General features: G+C 44.8%; 1 protein-coding gene and 1 non-coding gene across 21 annotated transcripts in view; both read right to left on the reverse strand.

The window, feature by feature from the left end:
* The window catches only part of RBFOX1 (RNA binding fox-1 homolog 1), a 1,459,388-nt gene that overhangs the window by 120,683 nt on the left and 1,319,367 nt on the right, over positions 1-19,338 (reverse strand). For 19 of the 20 annotated variants that reach the window (XM_077918365.1, XM_077918368.1, XM_077918373.1 and 16 more), the window contains one exon: positions 376-519. In XM_077918365.1, the coding sequence (XP_077774491.1) occupies positions 376-519 (144 nt within the window). The remainder of the gene's footprint in view (positions 1-375; positions 520-19,338) is intronic. The other variant, XM_077918364.1, reaches the window with a different exon arrangement.
* On the reverse strand, positions 9,026-9,098 carry TRNAT-CGU (transfer RNA threonine (anticodon CGU)). The gene has a single exon. It is a non-coding gene; the product is annotated as a tRNA-Thr (tRNA).

Raw genomic sequence — 19,338 nt, forward strand, 5'->3', positions numbered from 1 at the left:
ATATGGATCTGCCCACAGGTTCTAGGTTATGAATAAGTGCTTGACACAGACCCTGCCCCATGGAGTGGGACCTAGACCCCCTTGACCCATTGAGAACATATAAAGAAGCTGCAGCTACTGAGATGTTCCATCTGGCTTGAGCCCTATTTATAGGACTGGTGGTGAACATTCAAAACTTAGTAAGTGTGAGATTACAATCTGAAGAGGACCTTCTTCTTCTTTTTAAATGCAAATGTAATCCGGTATTTTATTTATTTATTTAATTTCTTTATTAAATTTGTTTACCGCCCTTCATCCGTAGATCTCAGGGCGGTTCACAACTTTAAAATGCTAGATTTGAAAAATGCAAAATGTGTAATAATACAAAGTACTTACCCCAAACATTTGTCTGAGATCTGGATCCCGGAATCTGAAGGGTATATTTGAGACATGCAGCCGCTTCGGCTGTGATTTGTTTTCTGTGTTTTCAGAAGATTGTGTCTGTTGCTGTCCGTCGGTCTGTGCTGCATCGTCTGTCTGCTAAAAAAAATTCAAGCGGTGGGCGGGGATGGGATGGAATGCGGGAAGGGAGAGAAAAGAAAGTTAGCCAGGCTTCCAGCATTGTTTCGTTACACCAGACCTGTATTTCCTCTGGAAACTGGTGTTCATGAATGGATAAACAAGAAAGGGATGGGGAGACTGGTCAACTGAATAAATAACATCAGTTAGGAAGCTGTGTGTCTTCTTGCATATGGTCCTCCCGGTCCAGTGGGATCAGATGTGGAAGCTCTGTGGTTCATGCGATGCTAATCCTACTCATGGTCGACCCATTTAAATCGATGGACATGGCTAACATAGGTCCATTCATTTCAGTGGGTCTGTTCTGAATAGAACTTACCCTCTGCTTTTGGACCCCTTCCTTTCAGGTGGTCTTTGACCACTCTGTCCCCAACACCATTCCTGAGGGTTCCCCAAGCATTAGTGTGAACACCTTAAACTCAATCTAGAAATGAACTGCCCATTCATTTCTGTGGATCCACAATGAGTAAAACTGACAAACCCCTCACTGACATCTTGTTGAGCCCCTTGACAGCCTCTCTGACCATTTAAATTGAATCATTTATTTGAAAAGGTTCATGTACCTCTTAACAAAAGGCTCGAAACACTTTTACATAAAACAATATAAAAGATGCATTAAAAATTCAGATAAAATCAAATGTCACAAAACAAATGGGCATTAAATGTATCAAACTATAAATAAACAATTTGGTTATATAATGAATACACACGCTAAATGGGGCTCATCAACCTGGGAAGGAAGTCCATCTAGGAGAAGGAAAACTCTGTTCCTAAACCCCTGCTGCCTTGCGGGATATCCTGGAGAGAAGAAAAGGCTAAGGGCTAAGCCCTACACAGAATGGTGTCCCTAAGATGGTTGGATGGTGCTTGTGCGCCTGCTTCCAGCAACTCCAGCAGCCAAGCTGGTGCCAAACGTAGTGCTCTGATTTCCTTCGGCCCACATTGTGCTCTCTGGGCATCCCAGGACCTCCATACTTTTGCGCCCTGGGGAAGGTCACCAAGGGCGTAAGAAGGGGGGGGGCAATGGGACATAAAATCCACACAGAAACACATCATTGCTTGCTTCAACTCGCTTGTGGGAACAACTCAGAGGCCGTGAAAAAAGGAAGGTTAACAACAGGAAGAATTAGAGGAACTATTGGAAATGACTGTGAAAAGCAGTAGAGATGTGAGATGATCAGAACCCTCCGAACTTGAAGCTTGGGAAGTCCCATTAAAAAATTTATAATTTGGCAGAATATTTGGATTATTTGATATATATATGTATAATATGGAATATTTAATGTGATTGCATTGGATTGTTAAAACGGAAAATTTAATAAAAATGATTATTTTTTTTTTAAAAAGGAGGGGGCAGTGGGGGCGGTCCGCCCCAGGTGTCACCAGTGAGGGGGTGACAAAAAGGCACACCGCGGGGGCTCACCCTGCCGCCCCTGTGCATGGTGGCTCACCCCCCCCCCAGATCGCCCACCACTGACATTGCACGCCGCGGATCTCTCAACTACCCCCGTTGTGCTTTGTGGATCGCATGCCCCCCTGCGCAACTCACAGATCACCCCCCCCCCAGTGCATGGCATGGCTGCCGCTCTGGGCACCCATGCAGCTAGCTCTGCCATTGGAAATCACTTTGGTGCTGCTAACCCTGGGAGGCATACTCCATTGACTCTCGAAACAGACAGATGCCAACAACAGAATAAAATAACATGTTAAAATTGATTTTAAAATTGTGAATCCAGGCTGGCTTTCCTAAACCAAAAAAGTTTTAGCAAGCACTGAAAACAATACAGCAAAAGTGCCTGCCTAAATTTTAATTAGACAGGGAGCTCTGGAGGTGAGGTCCTGCCTTGACACCCAATTTCTGACCTTCAGCCCTTGGACCTCAAGAATCAGTGGCAGGGGAGCTGGTGGGAAGCTCAGAGTCAGAGTAAGAATGCCCATGTGATGGCCAGGGAGGAGAAAAGCTGGCAGCGAGGATATAAGAAGCCTCTGAGGTGCTCCAGGGCTTTATCTGAAATAAGAAATCCCAGCTCCCTCTAGATTCCTCTTGTTCATTTCTTTACTCCAGTTCCATTTCCACCACTAGGTGGTGCTGGTCATGGATGCAAATCTATGACACACGACAACACATTTCCAGTAAGTGTGTGTTCAAATTAGTTTGATCTGACGTACAAACTCCGAGCACATTTCCATGTCAGGACTGGAATAGGGGGGAAACAAACAGAAATAAATGAGTGAATAGTACCTTAGCCTGCCTGGGAAAGAGTCACATTCACAATCCATAATATACATGCATATTACTTTCATTTTGTAGCCTGATAGCAAGTTTTAGAGGCCTCCTGCTTCAACAACATGAAAGCAATTAATTTCATTATGTCATCTGAAAATTAAAATTAATCATCTTTTGCAAACCAAAATGTTAAGAATGCTCTGGGCTGTTTTTCTTTTCTGTTTAGAAATTTCAAGACAATATGGGATACCTAATTAATCATACTGTAGAGATATATATGTGTATACTTTTTTGCATAAGAACCTTTATGAACTTAATTTTCTGGCACAAAACCAAACAAATAAACAGTGAACACATGGAATAAACACATGCATTTTCTAAAACACAGGAAGATTTTCCTTGACCTCCTCCCCCTCCCCACTGCCATCTCATTCGGCAGTGCATTTTTCAAAGATTGCTGAAGATTTGGGGAGCCATTTCTGGTATCTCCCCTTGCTGTATACAAGTTACTACCAATATACACAGCATCACCATCATAATCTCTATTCAAAATTTCATTCTCATAAATTGTGCAAGGTTGGTACCATTAGGGGAAGGACCATGACTCAGTATTGGAGCAGCTCAGCCTTGGTTCCCCAGATGTTGTTGGACTACAACTCCCATCATTCCTAGCCAGAACAGCCAGTGTTCAAGGATGATGGGAACTGCAGTCCCACAACATCTCGGGAACCAAGGTTAGGAAAGGCTGGTCTAGAGAGTTTGGGTGCATGTCAATTCTGCACGTGTTTCTTCATAAATCATCACTTTTCTACAAAAAAATCTGTGATTCATTTGTTCATTTAAAAATGTGTGTGGGAATGTATATTTTAAAAATGTGTCTTTATCTCATTGCATGCAGTTGTAAACATATACTATTCCAAAATTTTCAAACACATTTTGGTCTGGGAGTCTCCCCACAGCAATACAGTAGTGTGAAATTCAAAAGATCATTATATTCTGATTGATGTATTGGTCTAGAAGGTGCAAATTAGGATCAGTTCAATAAAAACTGCAAAAAAAAAATTTATGAATTCTTCTCCATTTCTAATTCTACCTAAGCATCTTTGAAAAGGGACCTCCTGGCAATTCTGGGTACCCTGGAAAAGGCAGCAGTCACCACCACCATTGAAGTTCCATTACAAAAAAAGAAGACCGGGAATATCAGGTATAAAACTGGTCTAACAAGGCTAACAAAGCACATAACTCCTTTGAGAATTTTCACTCATCTTCCTGAAATTCATTTTTGGCTTCCCTCGTAATTTGTGAGAGGTTTGCCTGTGGAAGGACTTTCAAACTCGCTTTGACTGTGATTTTCAGTGACATTTCAATAAGTGACTGTACCCTCCAATTTCTCAAATGTATTCTTCCCTCTCAAAAGAAACTTCAATTCTTCAACCCCTTTCTCAGGGCACTTTAGAATTTCTTTATAATTTTAGGGGTGCGTGAAGCTGAGCTTACCTGATCACTGTGAGGTGGCTGTGAGTATCGTGCGAGTTTCTTTTCCCATTCAAATGTTTGCCCAGCACTCTACAGCCTTCCTGACTGCCTGATCTGAAAAGGCCCCATGGGAGGACTTATCTCATTATTAGGGCTGGGCGATGTTGGGTTTTCAACATTGCGGTGCATCACCAGCCAAACATCGTGGTTTGGTGATATACCATGATGTTGAAAAAAACTGCATTTGCCCCAGCCGGTGAGATGCCAGGTGAAACTGCGACAGCTCTCATCGTGAGAGCTGAGGTGCTTTCACCCCAGTGCCTCGCGGGCTGTGGCAAATACAGCTGGCCCCAGCTTGCTCTCAGCCGGGGGGTCGGAAAGGCTCCTGCCCCCAGCGAAGCCAGCCTCAAGTCCCCTGCCACTCGTGCTGGAGCAGGAGGACCTTGGGGCTCCTTGGCCAAGCTCCCTCTGCCTTTGCTGGCATGTGGGGCAAGCGAGCTACCTTGCCCACTAGCCCCCCCATTCCCCGAAGACAGACCAAGCAGCAGTAGCCAAGTGCACAGAACCTGTCAAACTCTGCATTTGACAGCCTTCGCCCAGACGGGTGTGCTGCCTCTTTCCTCCAGTGAAGGGGTTGTTCATCCCAGGAAGAAGAAGAAGAATTTGCATTTGATATCCCGCTTTATCACTACCCGAAGGTGTCTCAAAGTGGCTAACAATCTCCTTTCCCCTCCTCCCCCACAACAAACACTCTGTGAGGTGAGTGGGGCTGAGAGACTTCAGAGAAGTGTGACTAGCCCATGGTCACTGCATGTGGAGGAGCGGGGAAGCGAACCCAGTTCACCAGATTACGAGTCTACTGCACTTAACCACTACACCACACTGGTTCTCCCACCCTCCCAGGCAAAGTCCGCAAGGCACAAGGTACAAAGTCACCCTATCTGTGCCTTGTGGAGAGGGGCTACTGGAGGCTACTGGTGAACACTGGGCCTGTCAGCAGCATCAAAGATCCCCTACACCACCTGGTTGCCTTCAACTGGAGGATGGGATCTGTCTTTCTGTGAGTAAAGGCACAGCGCACCTTCCTGGAGAAGGCAGCCAGGCAAGGGTGGGGATCTCAGCTGGGAAGGGCAGGCTTTCTGCTACTCAGCTGAGCAGCCCCAATCCTGTTCCTACTTGCATGCAAGCAGGAGCGGAGTCAAGGCTCTCTCAGCTGGGGAGGGGGGAGCACTTTAACGGAGCCCCCATCCTGCTGCAGGATCATGTGAGTCGGTGGTGGGCTGTGGCTCCATAAAACTGCTTGGCTGAGGCGAGGGCAGCAGCTCGCTCCTCAGCCAAGCAGTTTAAAGAAGCAGAGGAAGAAACAAGCTGTATTGGCACCTCTCCGGTTCAGCTTGATTCTCCCTCTGCTGGGGCAGAGTATGATGGCGGCTTCACCAGTGGTATATCACTGGTGAAACCTCCACCACTTAGAGTCCCTCAGCCTCCAGCTCCCAGCTAGTTTGTTTCTCCCTCAGTGCTCTGGGCACTGGAGGCTCGAGCGGTGATGGTTTCACCAGCGATATACCGCTGAGTGAAGCTGGCCCGATCGATGTCTGCCCCTACACACTGGTCCTGTGATATATCGCCCAGGCCTACTCATGATGTCCTCCCCTTAAGAGTAAGTACAAGTATGGGAAACTGGGGAGGCTGCAGAGTGCTGAGAAATGCCAGTTGCGCTAAGCACAATCTAACCAGGCTGGCATCATAAAGGCTGCAATTCTATGCATACTTTACTCAGAAATAAGCCCCATTCAACACAGTGATGTATACTTCCAAGAAAACACACATAAGCTACAGAGGTTGTTGTAATTCCAAAACCTGGCTATTAACCCAAACATGCCAAAGCCACAAACCCAACAAACTAGAAAATGCTTCCTAGAAGCCAGAACAGACAAAGAACATAGCCAAAGGTCCGTGTAGCCCACCATTTTCTTCTCAGAACCAGAAGCTCCAGCAGGAAGCCTCCAAGCACACCAAAATGTGTACAAATTTTCATGCAGACATTTAAGTGAATTTAAGTGGATTTCAGATGAGGATTGGGCAAATGTGTCAATTTCATTTTATATCTGTTCTTGTAAAAAATCATCAGAATTTTAGTGCCCATTTCTCATAATATACACGTTTTTATGCAAAATCTTGCCCAATACAAATATTTTTGCAAAGCAATTTTTCCGAATGCAATGCCTTTTTGTATGTTACCTTCACTAAAATATGCATTTATATGTACACTTTGCAGCAGTAAATGCATTTTTGTTCACATTACTTGACTGGAGAATTGCAATGCGAAATTAGGAGACCTGCAAATCTGGAAGGATGATTCTGTTTTAGTTCACATATTGTTTTGGGAAGTACAAAATAGGTAAGTTCACCCTTAAATGTGAACCAAACATTCTCCTCCACCTCTACTTAAGATTGGAAAAATGAAAAACAGAGAGAAACAAAATTGGACAGATTTGCTGTTCCTGATGCAAATAGAGAAAATTCCGGTAGAGAAGGAACACAGGTTCTTTGAAAGGTGCAATGTTGCAGTCAGGACAGCAAAAAGAAAAGCCAGTTGTATCCCTTTCAACAGATTGTGCCGCTGACGCTGATCATACCTGCTGTGATTTATCAGGCTGAATATTTTGTGGCCCAACACTCAGACGAGCAAAGAATTCTTCCATGCAACTTGAAACAATAGAATGGAACATAACTTACTTGGAACTTTTTAGGAGAGGAGAGAGAGAAAAAGAGAGCGAAACAACGCAAGCCCTGCTCTATAAATCTGCACTATATACATCAGCTATAATGTCCAACTACTTTCTAGCTTGGAGATTTGAGACATCATTTGTCATCTCTATGGAAAAGGTCATTTCCACCCATTTATTGCATGACTTTTCACTGGCTCCACTGAGATTGTATTTTTAATTTAAAAGGCCTGATAAACAATTACATATTTTACTCCAGTTATTGATGACCAGCTGCCCAGTTTGGGAAGGGGGTGTGTGTATCTCTGCATTGTGAATAGCAAGAGCCAACCAACAAAACAGAAGCCACAGAGGCTGTTCTTGAAGCCACCATTAGCATCCACAAGCACCATGCACCAAGCATTGAAGAATACCCAGCCTGAAAATTTCGGTAACACCCCCCCCCCACATTTCCAATTGTTGAAACTAAACTGCTTCTTTGAAGACTGTTGAATGCATTTTGCAACTACTTTAATCTGGGACTCTGGGGCTCATTTTTTCCATAATCATTTCTAACTCAATCAATAAGGCAGAGCTACACAAGTTTAATCTTGGTAAAATTTGATTTAGGTATTGACAAATGCACAGAGAAAACTATATGCAGGGCATGCATACATCTTCACAATGGAATGTGTCTTCGTATGTCAAATTTAATTTATCATTCTTTAGCCAATTTACATTCCTCACCGTGGCACCAGCCCCAGGTTTTAGTGGAGTTGCTTTCCTACCAAGCATCAGTCTCCGGTGGGGGCAATACTTTTTTTTTTTTTTTTGCTCCCCTGGGTCTGATTTTGTTTTGTTGAGAATATGACTACAGTCCTGTATATAGGAAACTAAGGTAAAGGGACGCCTGACCATTAGGTCCAGTCGTGACCGACTCTGGGGTTGCGGCACTCATCTCACTTTATTGGCTGAGGGAGCCGGCGTACAGCTTCCGGGTCATGAGGCCAGCATGACTAAACCGCTTCTGGAGAACCAGAGCAGCGCATGGAAACACCATTTACCTTCCCGCCAGAGCGGTACCTATTTATCTACTTGCACTTTGACCTGCTTTCGAACTGCTAGGTTGGCAGGAGCAGGGACCAAGCAACGGGAGCTCACCCGTCACAGGGATTCGAACCGCCGACCTTCTGATTGGCAAGTCCTAGGCTCTGTGGTTTAACCCACAGCGCCACCCATGTCCCCATATAGGAAACTAGGAAGCTGCTTTATACTGGATCAGACCCTTGTTCCATCTAGCTCAGTATTGTTTACATTGACTGGCAGGAGCTCTCCAGCATATCAGGTAAGGAGTTTCTTCCAGCCCTACCTGGAGATGCTGGGGATGCTATACTCACTGAGCTATGGGCCCCTTCCTTGTATGCAGAGACAGTAGCCTTTCCCAACTGAGTCGTCTCCATCTGCTTTCAACTTCAACTCTCTTAAACCCTAGCCAGCACCATGATGTAATGTTGTTCCAAGAGCCATTGTATGAGAAAGCATGCATCCCTTGCTTCCAGCTTCACAGTAAGCCTAGGTTGCATTTACATCTGAACTGAGAAAAGGCTCTCACTCAGATTGAAGCTCCAGAATCTCCAGGCAGAGCTGGGGAAAGCTGGATGCCCCAGTTGATCTGACTCAGTACATGGCAGCTTCCAATGTCACAAAGCAGCCAGTATCAATATTAACCCAAAGGGGATTCAGAATGGAAATGATGGAGGGATTTTTAAAATTGGGATTATTGCTTCAGTTCCATTTTCATCTGTGGTTCATAAATTGTTTTTAAGCAATCAGCAGAGCACCCATTGATAACAGCCATCCTGTGAAATGTCCCTCCATTCTCTTGTAATTAACATGGCAAGCTGTAATATTTTAATGTAATTAACCACGAATGGGTGTTGCTTAGTGGCAAGCAAACCTTAACTTCTCCCCAAGCTTCCTACATTTAAAGTTTAGATCTGGGAAGCTTGTGCAGGAAAGCAGGCTAAGTACAATCACCTGCAATGCAGAAATCTTTTGCCCATTGTGGGACTCAAACCCACAACCCTGAGATTACGAGTCTCATGCTCTACCAACTGAGCTATCCCAGCTGACTTATACCACCTGCTATGCCAGGATCCTGATCCTGCCTCATTTTCAGTGGTGCTACTCTAAATTGAGAAACACACACACACACACACACACACTGAGTTTGCAATTTATTATTATTATTTAGTACCCTGCATGCATTCTGTATAGCTTCTTATGCTACTTAGAAAGCATGTGGCTGTGTTTGTGTGTCTCTGTGTGTATGTATATATAATTTGTCCTGAACCTTTCTCAATTGCTTTTTTATCAGGCTTACAAATCAAATCAAATAGGTATATTGCAAAACCTGGGTGATATTATTTTTTTCCCCTCTGCCCCGCGCTTATAGCACAATGTATTGAGTTACGCTTTTCTGTGAACTGCCACCACTATTCTCCCTGGATTGAAAGAGAATGGCTGTGGGGGCTGTAAATTCACTCGGCTTTCTGGCATTACTGCTTAAATCAAGAGGCCTATTCAAAGAGAGAGCAAGTGTTCATTACACAAATCAATTTGGTCAAAAGAACAGCACGGTGGGTACTCAACCGTTGCTCACATAATATTGTCAACTTAATCAAATAATGCCTGCAAGACGTCCACAAAAGGGTTTCTTTTTAACCCCCCCAATAAATAACTCGATTGATTCAACAGGAAAATTAAATGAAATGGCGGGGTGTTGTCTCCCCCAACCCACCAAAAAAGAAATAAATGTGAATAAGTATTATGCACTTCCTGGTTAAGCATGTGTAAACTGGTGTAGAAGGTGATTGATAAAAGTAATAAAACTAAAAATATCTGTTGCTTGAAAAAACAAGTATATTCAGCAAATTACATACAAAAGCATGCATAGTAGAAGTGTGTCCTAAAATGCTGATAGTTTTTTTATGATTACATTTTTAAAAATTGCAAACTGATGCAAAATTGTGGTTTATCTGCACACATAAAATAAATAATGGCCTCGCAACCCCTCTAATCTGGAGGAATAATTAGCTCAATTACATTTTTTTGCATTGCCACATTTTAAAAAGGAGAATGTAAATTGCACTAGGGGGTAAAGTCTTTGTTACTAGTCGAAGTAATGATTCCTTGGAACACAGAAAAAGAGTCATCTCAAGATAGCAAGACAAGGAGACAGTTCTTGAAGGTGGGCAAAGCAAATATGATTACTGATATGTCTAGATGAAGGTGTGGGGATCACTCTACAATAAAAAAAATGATTTGTAAACAACAACGAACAGATGCTGGGGCTAAAAAAAGAAGAGTCTGACCCCCAAACAGTGTTCCCTAGCCCTGATGGTACCCAATGCCCTTTATCCTCTAAAGCAGGGGTGGGATACCTGTGGCCCTCTAGATGTTGCTGGACTAAAGCCTCCATCATCTCTGACTATTGGCCATGCCGGCTGAGGTTGGTGGGAGTTGGAGTCCAACAATATCTGGAAAGGCACAGATTCCCCATACCTCCCTTACAGGAATACTGCAACAAGGACTAAGGCTCCTGGATGCTACAGCCTTTAGCAGAGAGGTTGGTGGGGCACTCCCACTCACCTGTCATGGACTGGTTGCAGACAGAGGAATGGTGGGAGGAATCGTCTGGGAAACCACCAATGGAAGAAGGCTCAGAGCCCAGGGAGTGGTGGTGGGATGACGATGAGTGATCAGAGGGAGAATTCTGGGAACAGGAGATGTTGGAAGCTGAAGGGGTAGCAGGACTTAATGAGCTGGGGGTGTCAAAGGCAGAGAGAAGCACAGAATCAGAGGCTGAAGCTGAAGCAGGAGGGTGGGAGGAAGGAACAAGGAGAGGCATGAAAATGGTGGAGGAGAGATTGGCTGCATGGAGACACAGTCTCCAATTGCTTGAGAAAAGCCCTGGAGAGGATGAGACATGGACAGCTGTGGGGAGTCAGAAACCTTTAGTCCCAGCAACTGATTTCATAGAGGAAGATCCACCAGGAATGAGCCCAGTCTGCAAAGTTCATGTTTTTGCTAATACAGTGGTACATCGGATTAAGTACTTAATTCATTCCGGAGGTCCATTCTTAACATGAAACTGTTCTTAACCTGAAGCACCACTTTAGCTAATGGGGCCTCCTGCTGCTGCCGCGCCACCGGAGCACGATTTCTGTTTTTATCCTGAAGCAAAGTTCTTAACCTGAAGCACTATTTCTGGGTTAGCAGAGTCTGTAACCTGCAGCGTATGTAACCCGAAGCGTATGTAACCCGAGGTACCACTGTAAAGAGTTAGTTCTAACTTTAGACTGTGTGATTGCTGACCACCATGCTCACGCAACCTCTGACTGGGCATGTTGCTGCTTACTAGAAGGTAATGGGGAAGGGGTGAGGTGGTAGGGAGGTCAGCGCAATACAAAAGCTCTGAGAGCCAATCCAGCACTCTAGGAATCTAGCACCACCAAAGCTCCCTGCTGCCTCACTCTTTGCCTCCTGATAAGCAGCAACATGATAGAACAGAGGTCAGGTGAGTGGCAGCACCCCACCAAGATGTCTGTTACTAGATGCAGAATATGCTGACAACGTTGGGGAGAGGGCCACAGAAGGAGAAAAGGCCCCTCATTCCTGGCATATAGCAATTAGTCTATGGCCATAGGCTCAATCTGCTAGAGACTCATTCCACAGCCCAATTCCCCCCCCTCTCTTTTTTACATACAAGGGAGTGGATTCGGCCAATCCACTCATTGGCAATAGTGCAGTTGCATTGCACCAAATGCACATTTTTCTTAAGCGAATGCAACTTTATGTGATAGGCTGTAGCTCCATTCCAGATCTGTTCAAGCCTTTATTTCTGCCTGTCTCTTCCTGACCACCTCCCTCCGCCTTCCCCCTTCTGGTTTATTCTGTCCCTGCCACCCTCCTCCTCCTCCTCCCTTCCACTAGTCAGTTGTATGTTGAGGGGTGGGGGGCGCCTCTTGTGGCCACTCTTGCTAGCCAAAGGAAAGGTAATTTTGGCTATAAGCAATTTTCACATTTATGCACGACCCTCAGAACCAAACCCCTATGTATGATGCAACTCGACGGTATCTGAATTTTAAAAGCCAATTCTCTAGCTCATAAGTCGTATGTACAAAAAGACATGGTAAAAATGAATGTTGATCTTCTTTTAGTTTCCAGCAACAAAGGAGAAAACCACCACCTTTTTTGCCAGTCTAATCAAGCCTTAATTTCCATGTCCAGTAACTGGCAAAAAGCTACATGTTTCTCCAGTACTGCGTGGGAGCCCATTGCGAAAAATCCAATTTCATTTGCAACATCTCCATTTTAAATTTGTATAGTTTCATACCGATGACTCTTGGGAGTGGAGGGAGCCACAGAAAGATAAAATAATTTCATTTTGTCTTCAAAAATATTTTTTTTTCCAAATTATGTGACAAATTGCAAATTCCCCCCACTCCCCCTGCCATCAAAATAATATAGATATAATGGGGCAAATGCAAGCCCAAGAAACAGTTCTAACTGGTCAATTGCCAAATCCCCCAAGAGATGGTATTGATGTCTATGTTGTGGATGATGATTTGGAGAATTCAAATTCAAACAGGGTAAGTATACCCCCCCTGCTCCTTTTGTTTCCAGTGCTTGTTTGGACTTCAAGTGAGTGCCTTTTTCATTCTCTATTTATGCCCGGGCAGTAGGGCCGATGCGAGAGGCCAATCTAAAAAATTGTGCCGTGTGTTTACCTTCGGCAAATTGGAATGGACTGGAATGTCTAGCATTTCCCCCTGTGAACAAGACTAATGTCACACACATAAAACTCCTTCCTGTAGGAGCCGTGTTTATACAGACTACCGCTGAGTCAACTTGCGAAGGCAGCTGCACCATGCAGAGAAAGAATGGCTGATTGCTACATTGGATGTTGTAAGGAAATAAAAAAAAAATGACAACATGATGAAATGATTTCTTTGCTTGACCCATCGGAGGCTCACCACCTTTCGCTGAAACCCTGCTGGACCTCTTTCTATTTGCTCAGATTCATGCCTGAGCAGAAGGCCTTTTTCTATCTTCCTTGTGCCAGCCACACGCAGCAGCCGGGCCCGCTGAAAATTCATGATAGACACGAGCTGATCTCTTTCAGAGATGTGTGAAATCTGCCAATTATTTCCAATAAATATATTTTTTAAAATCTGCCTTACCAAAAAGCACATTTCCACACAAGCAGAAGTGTCATTTTCACAAGGGTAAGGTTTTCTAAATGTGTAGTTTCTTTGGTGTTTTTGCTTCCAAGTAATCATATGTGCTTCACTGGCATACACACACACACACACACACACACACACACACACACACACACACTGTACATTTGAACATTAGAAAAGCCCATCTGGATCAAGCCAAAGGTCCACCTAGTCGAGCATCCTGTTCTCACGATGGCCAATCAGATGTCCAGATGTGAAGCCTGAAAGCAGAATCTGAGCACGACAGCACTCTCCCTTCCTGTGATTCCGAGAAGTCTATAGTCTTCATGACTTGTGGCTCTCATTAGCCTTCCACTCTGTGAATCTGTCTAATAGCCATCCAAGTTGGTGGCCATTGCTACATCTTTTGGGAACAAATTCTATAGTTTAGTTTTTGGATAGTTTAAGTATTTCTCGTCACTGGCCCTCATTCAAATTTCTGTCTGGTTTCCATATAATAATGTGATGAAAATGACTATTTTGATCTATTTGTTAAAAAAGGTAAAGGTACTCCTGCCCATACGGGCCAGTCTTGCCAGACTCTGGGGTTGTGCGCCCATCTCACTTAAGAGGCCGGGGGCCAGTGCTGTCCACAGACACTTCCGGGTCACGTGGCCAGCGTGACAAAGCTGCATCTGGCAAGCCAGCGCAGCACACGGAAACGCCGTTTACCTTCCCGGCAGAGCAGTCCCTATTTATCTACTTGCACCCAGGGGTGCTTTCGAACTGCTAGGTTGGCAGGCGCTGGGACTGAGCAACGGGAGCGCACCCCACCGCGGGGATTCGAACCGCCAACCTTTCGATCGGCAAGCCCTAGGCGCTGAGGCTTTTACCCACAGCGCCACCCGCTATTTGTTACTCCCTGCCAAAAACAAAAAACAAAAAAGTGACTTACAAAATATTAAGAGCCAGGGGAACCTTAATGGCATCTGGGGTGTCATGGGTTCTGTTCCTGGTAAACTGCATTTTTCAAGGGTATGCAGAGATTTGGGGCGAAGGCTGGCTTGGTTTTGTGAAGACAGCATATATAGGCACCCTCCCACCTTTAAGTGTGATCGACTTGCGCATGACCGTGTATATGCACAATGCCATGAATATTTAAAGAATTCAGTTCAAACCCAGAAATGGCAGGAGAGAGCTGGAGAGCCCTTGTGGTCCACAATAAGACCCTTCCCTGGAACCTGAAGAGGATGTCAGAGAGGGCGGAGTAAGCCCTGAAAAGACCAGAGGTGCAGTGGGATTTTGTTTACATCGCTCAGCGTCCCCACCTAACAGCTGACATGCGGGGTAGTGCAGCAGCCGCTTTTACACATATCCTCTAGCCTCCTGTTGGCCCCAGAGCTCATTTCTAGTTGCAGATATTTTTGAGGTTTACTACAGTCAAGCAGTGTATGAAGCTTATGAAATGTATAAATAAATGACATCTGCTTTTCAAAAATGTGTATTAGGCAAAGCTGAATATAAGCATTTGGAAACATTTGTTGATGAATTTTCACGGCAACTTTTAAAAAGATAACTTAAGATCAAACTTAAGGTAAAAAAGAAGAGAAACTGAAATTGACCAATTCACCTATCCATACCCGAGTCTGAAGTCCAGACACATCTGGATGGTCACAGCTTCCTCATAGACCAAACAACAACAACAAACCCAAGCCAATTCCCTCACCCTTAAATGCCAGTTTGTAAACTACCTCTTTGGTGTCTGGCTGAGTACTGGAGAAAGGCAGGATGCTGAGTTGCATAGGCCATTAAGTCCAGCCTCACTAATAATCCACAAAAGTTATTAACCCAGAAACTAGCTTGCTTGTCCACACACACCTATTTAAGTCATTGAAGCACAATGATGGCTTAGGAAAAAGAGATTAAACTCCCTTCCAATTTGCAAAAACCTTTCTTGCTCACCACAGGTGACCAGACACAGGGCTGTTTACAAGCCTGCATTTGTCTGACCCAGCATGGCTATTCTTGTGTTCTTAACACTGCAGCAGTAATTGTCCAGACCTATTTCAAGGCAGAGAGGTTTTACACGGGCTGTGTGCGGTGCGCCATGCTCTGAACTCGTTCCCCAGTTTTCATAGCCGCCCTGTGGAAAATATCTTGGTTTTGCTTTGCTGACTTCCCTCTTCTTCCAGCCAGCTGCCACACAAAAACTGCATTCTCAAATGAGATGCAGCATTTTGAATAGAGAAGCAGGGGTAGCAGAGCTGCAGGCACCGGTCACTTGATGATTCCCATCCTTATTATTAAAAAGAAAGAAAAATCACTAGATTGCAGGGCTGCATTCGGGGAGGGGCCTCTGAAGTCTTCAGGAGCCTCCTCTTTCTTTATGCAGAACCAGGATCAGAAAACTTGCAAATCAAGAACTGTTTCTTGCCACTCTTGTTCCTTGCTAAGAAAATAAGAAGAGCCTGCTGGATCAGGCCAAATGCCCATCTAGTTCAGCATCCTGTTCTCACAGTAGCAGACCTGTGGGAAACCTGCAAGCAGGACCTGAGCACAAGAGCAATCTCCCCTCCTGCAGTTTCCGGCAACTAGTATTCAGAAGCATTACTGCCTCCAAGATGGAGACAGAGCATAGCCTGATTGCCATTGTTCAGTCTTGATCCTTTGCTGGCTTTAAAGGCAGCACAGATGGAGGGAGCTGCTTCACATGGAAACAGCATCCAGGTCTCTGGAGTTTGCACCTTATAGGCAGAACTGCATTGTGGGCAGAACAGCTGCAGATATTTCTAGATGTGACTGATTACCTGGATCTGTGCCAGTCTCGGTTCAGGCCAGGGTTTTGGGCTAAATCAGACTTGGCTGCCCTGATGGGTGGTCTTTGTAGAGAGCAGGACAGCAACCCTGCTCCTTCTGCTCGATCTCACAACAGCTTGGAATCCTTCTGCAGGGATGGATATTGGTGGCACTCTGCTGCAGTGACTCAGTTCGTACCTGCCAAGTCGTATCAAGTGAGTATCATTGGAAGAATGTTCTTTAGCCCCCTGGTGTTTACATTATGGGCTGCCACATGACACTATTTTGTACCCAATTCTGTGCAACATCTATATGATGAGTTTTCAAGCAAGGTGTCATCAGTACACTGATGATACCCAACTCTACTTCTGTATTACATTCCATGTTTGCACAAACAGGACAGGTGACACTTCTCACTTCTCATTAGAAATTGTGGGTTTTCTCCGCCTTCTGTCATGCTCCTCATGTATTTTGATTTAACTATGAGAAGTTAATTACGGAATTGGCAACCTCTTGTTTCCCACTAGGTGGCAAACCTGGCCTCTCACTCCGCTTTTGGCCTGGACAGAATTGCTCCTGGACCCGTTTTGCTTTGGAAGCAATGCTGGCTGCCCCAACATTAAGAATTAACCACCATTTCTCCCCTTACTCATCATATGCTCCTGCCTTTAAGGGCTCTTTCAAAATTATCCTAACCTGAACTTCCCCAAAGAGTTTGCAGTTCCAAATGACCTCACTCAATATAGGTATGTGTTCTGTGTTCCATAGATCAGTAGTTGAGCACATGTCTGCAGAAGGTCCAGGTAGATAACAGAGACCCCTGTCGGAAACCCTGGAGAGCTGCTGGCAGCATGAGCAATAACGAGCTAGATAAGTCAATATTCTGACTCAATATAAGACAACTTCTTATCTAGCTTTGCATGCAGAAGGTCCAAGGTTCAACCCCTGTTACCTCCCAGAAGGGGCAAGAGACACCCCTGTCTGAAACCCCAGAGATCCACTGCCAGTCTGTGTTGACAATATTGAGCTAGGTGTATCAATGGACAAGCTCCATGGTAGAGCAGTGCTTTGCATAGGGAAGGTTCAACCCACACAATCTTGAGAGAGGCCCAGGAAAGACACTGTCAGAAACACTGCTGGCCAGAGTGGACAATACTGAGCTACATGGCTCAGTGGTCTGACTTGATAGAAGCCAGTTTTCTATAATTCCTGGAAGGGAATAAATTCTAATTGAACCACTGCAAATGGTATCCAGCCTCTCCTTGAGATGCTTCCTATCGCTATCTCATTATAGGTACTGTAAATATATTTGGTCATATTGGACACTTATGAACCAGCAAATCCTCAAACATCCCAAAGAGTCATAAAAGTTTAAGAAACAACTGAGGCTGGTGGCGGCTGCAGAACACTGCGGAAGGAACAGAATGTGCTTCCCAGAAGTTTTAGTGTCAAAGACTTCAAAATAAAAAGAAACAAACACAAAGCCATTTACAACATAATTGCCCTGCTGTGAGTTCTGCCTTTGCTGATTTGGATCATCTGCTGATAGCTAATTGGTTTGCGCACATAAAGATGAAATGGCAAGGTCATACCCGTTTGACCTTCTAGCAGCTGAAGCATTCAGTACAGCGGAAACAACAGTAAAGAGGCAACTAGGCAGTGGCTTCCAGCAGAGGAGAAGATAGGGGTTAGGAAGATAAAGTAGGTAAACAGCCTGATTCCACTTTGCAGTATGCCAGGAAAATAACTGGGAGGTTCAGGGGGGCATGGGCCTTTGCATCAAGGCAGAGGGTGGCCATCCCCAAATTTGGTTGGACTCCGTAGACTCAACTAGGGATGCAAGTTCATCACATGCAGTGCTGTTTCTGTTCTACTTCAGACAAAAACTGCCTTATTTGACTCTTTGTCTGCTATGGTAGACACTAACACGGCATTATTCCACACCATTCATCCCAGTGCAAAGGAAGGTAAAGGTAAAGGGACCCCAGTCGCTCTATAGGCCAAGACAGCTTCCGGGTCATGTGGCCAGCATGACTAAGCTGCTTCTGGTGAACCAGAGCAGCGCACGGAAACGCTGGAGTGGTACCTATTTATCTACTTGCATTCTGACGTGCTTTCGAACTACTAGGTTGGCAGGAGCTGGGACCGAACAACAGGAGCTCACCCTGTTGTGGGGATTCAAACTGCCAACCTTCTGATCGGCAAGCCCAAGAGGCTCAGTGGTTTAGACCACAGCACCACCTGCGTCCCAGTGCAAAAGAAACACAATGCAAATGGGGGTGGGCGGGAGGGACATAATCAATTACGTATCATTTGTGAACCAAAAACAACAATAACGCTGAATAATGATAGTATTCCCTGGATTGATTTCTGTTCTGGACATGGGACAAATAAGTGAACATCAACAATTGTCACTGTTGTTTCCATGGGAACTCTCTGATATCCCTGGCCTCAACCAATATGGCCAATGGGCCGATGGATGGAGATACTTTGAGCCAATTGACACCTGTGGCCCAACAACATCTGAAAGGTCACTCTGAAGCCACGAAAGATGGGTAACACTCAAGTGTGACCCACAGTGCAGAACTTTCTCTAGGTTCTGTGTCCCCTTCAAGGGTCCTCAATCCCTTGTCCCTGTCTGCTAGTAGCAAGGCTATATGAGGAGAGTTGAGAAAGACCATGCCACACACCACACCATTGGTGGGATGATATGAGACATAGGTTACATTGGAATTGAAATAAGCCCATGTATTTCCCAAGCCTATATTTCCCAGCTTGATCAGGTGAGTCTACCCCACTGCTAGGTGTGGATATGCTTAGGCAAAAAGGTACAAGGAGTGCAGAGTGTGTGTCTATCATGTATATGTGTGGGAGACACCACAGGGAATTTCCCCTCTTGTGTCTTCCCTTATGAGTCAACACGGGGGGGGGGGGGGTCAAGGCTACACCCGCAGTGGCAGAGAGATGGTGAAAGGACCCTGAGTGAGTGGCAGAAAAGTGAGGGTCTCTTAGGGTGAGACTGAGAGAGGAAAGGAAAGCTTTCTGGTGAAAGCTAGGATCATCTGTCATTTACTATTGGTGGTTGGGATTAAGAACTACCGTTAGATAGAAGATTTGGTATTGGGGGTTTTCCGTGTGTGTTTTAGATATCTGATGCTCATTTTTCCCTCCCTTTTTTTTTTTTTAGCTGTTGCTGTTACGAGGCTCTGTATTTTGTTGTGCAATAATTGTTGCTGTATATATGTAACTGTTTGGATTTTTATGTTGTGTAGGCAGTGCCGGATTTACGTATAAGTTGAACAAGCTATAGCTTAGGGCCCCACTCTCTTGGGGGCCCCAAAAAAAT

This window comes from Podarcis muralis, chromosome 14 (genome assembly GCF_964188315.1).
Source record: "Podarcis muralis chromosome 14, rPodMur119.hap1.1, whole genome shotgun sequence".
NCBI lineage: Eukaryota > Metazoa > Chordata > Lepidosauria > Squamata > Lacertidae > Podarcis > Podarcis muralis.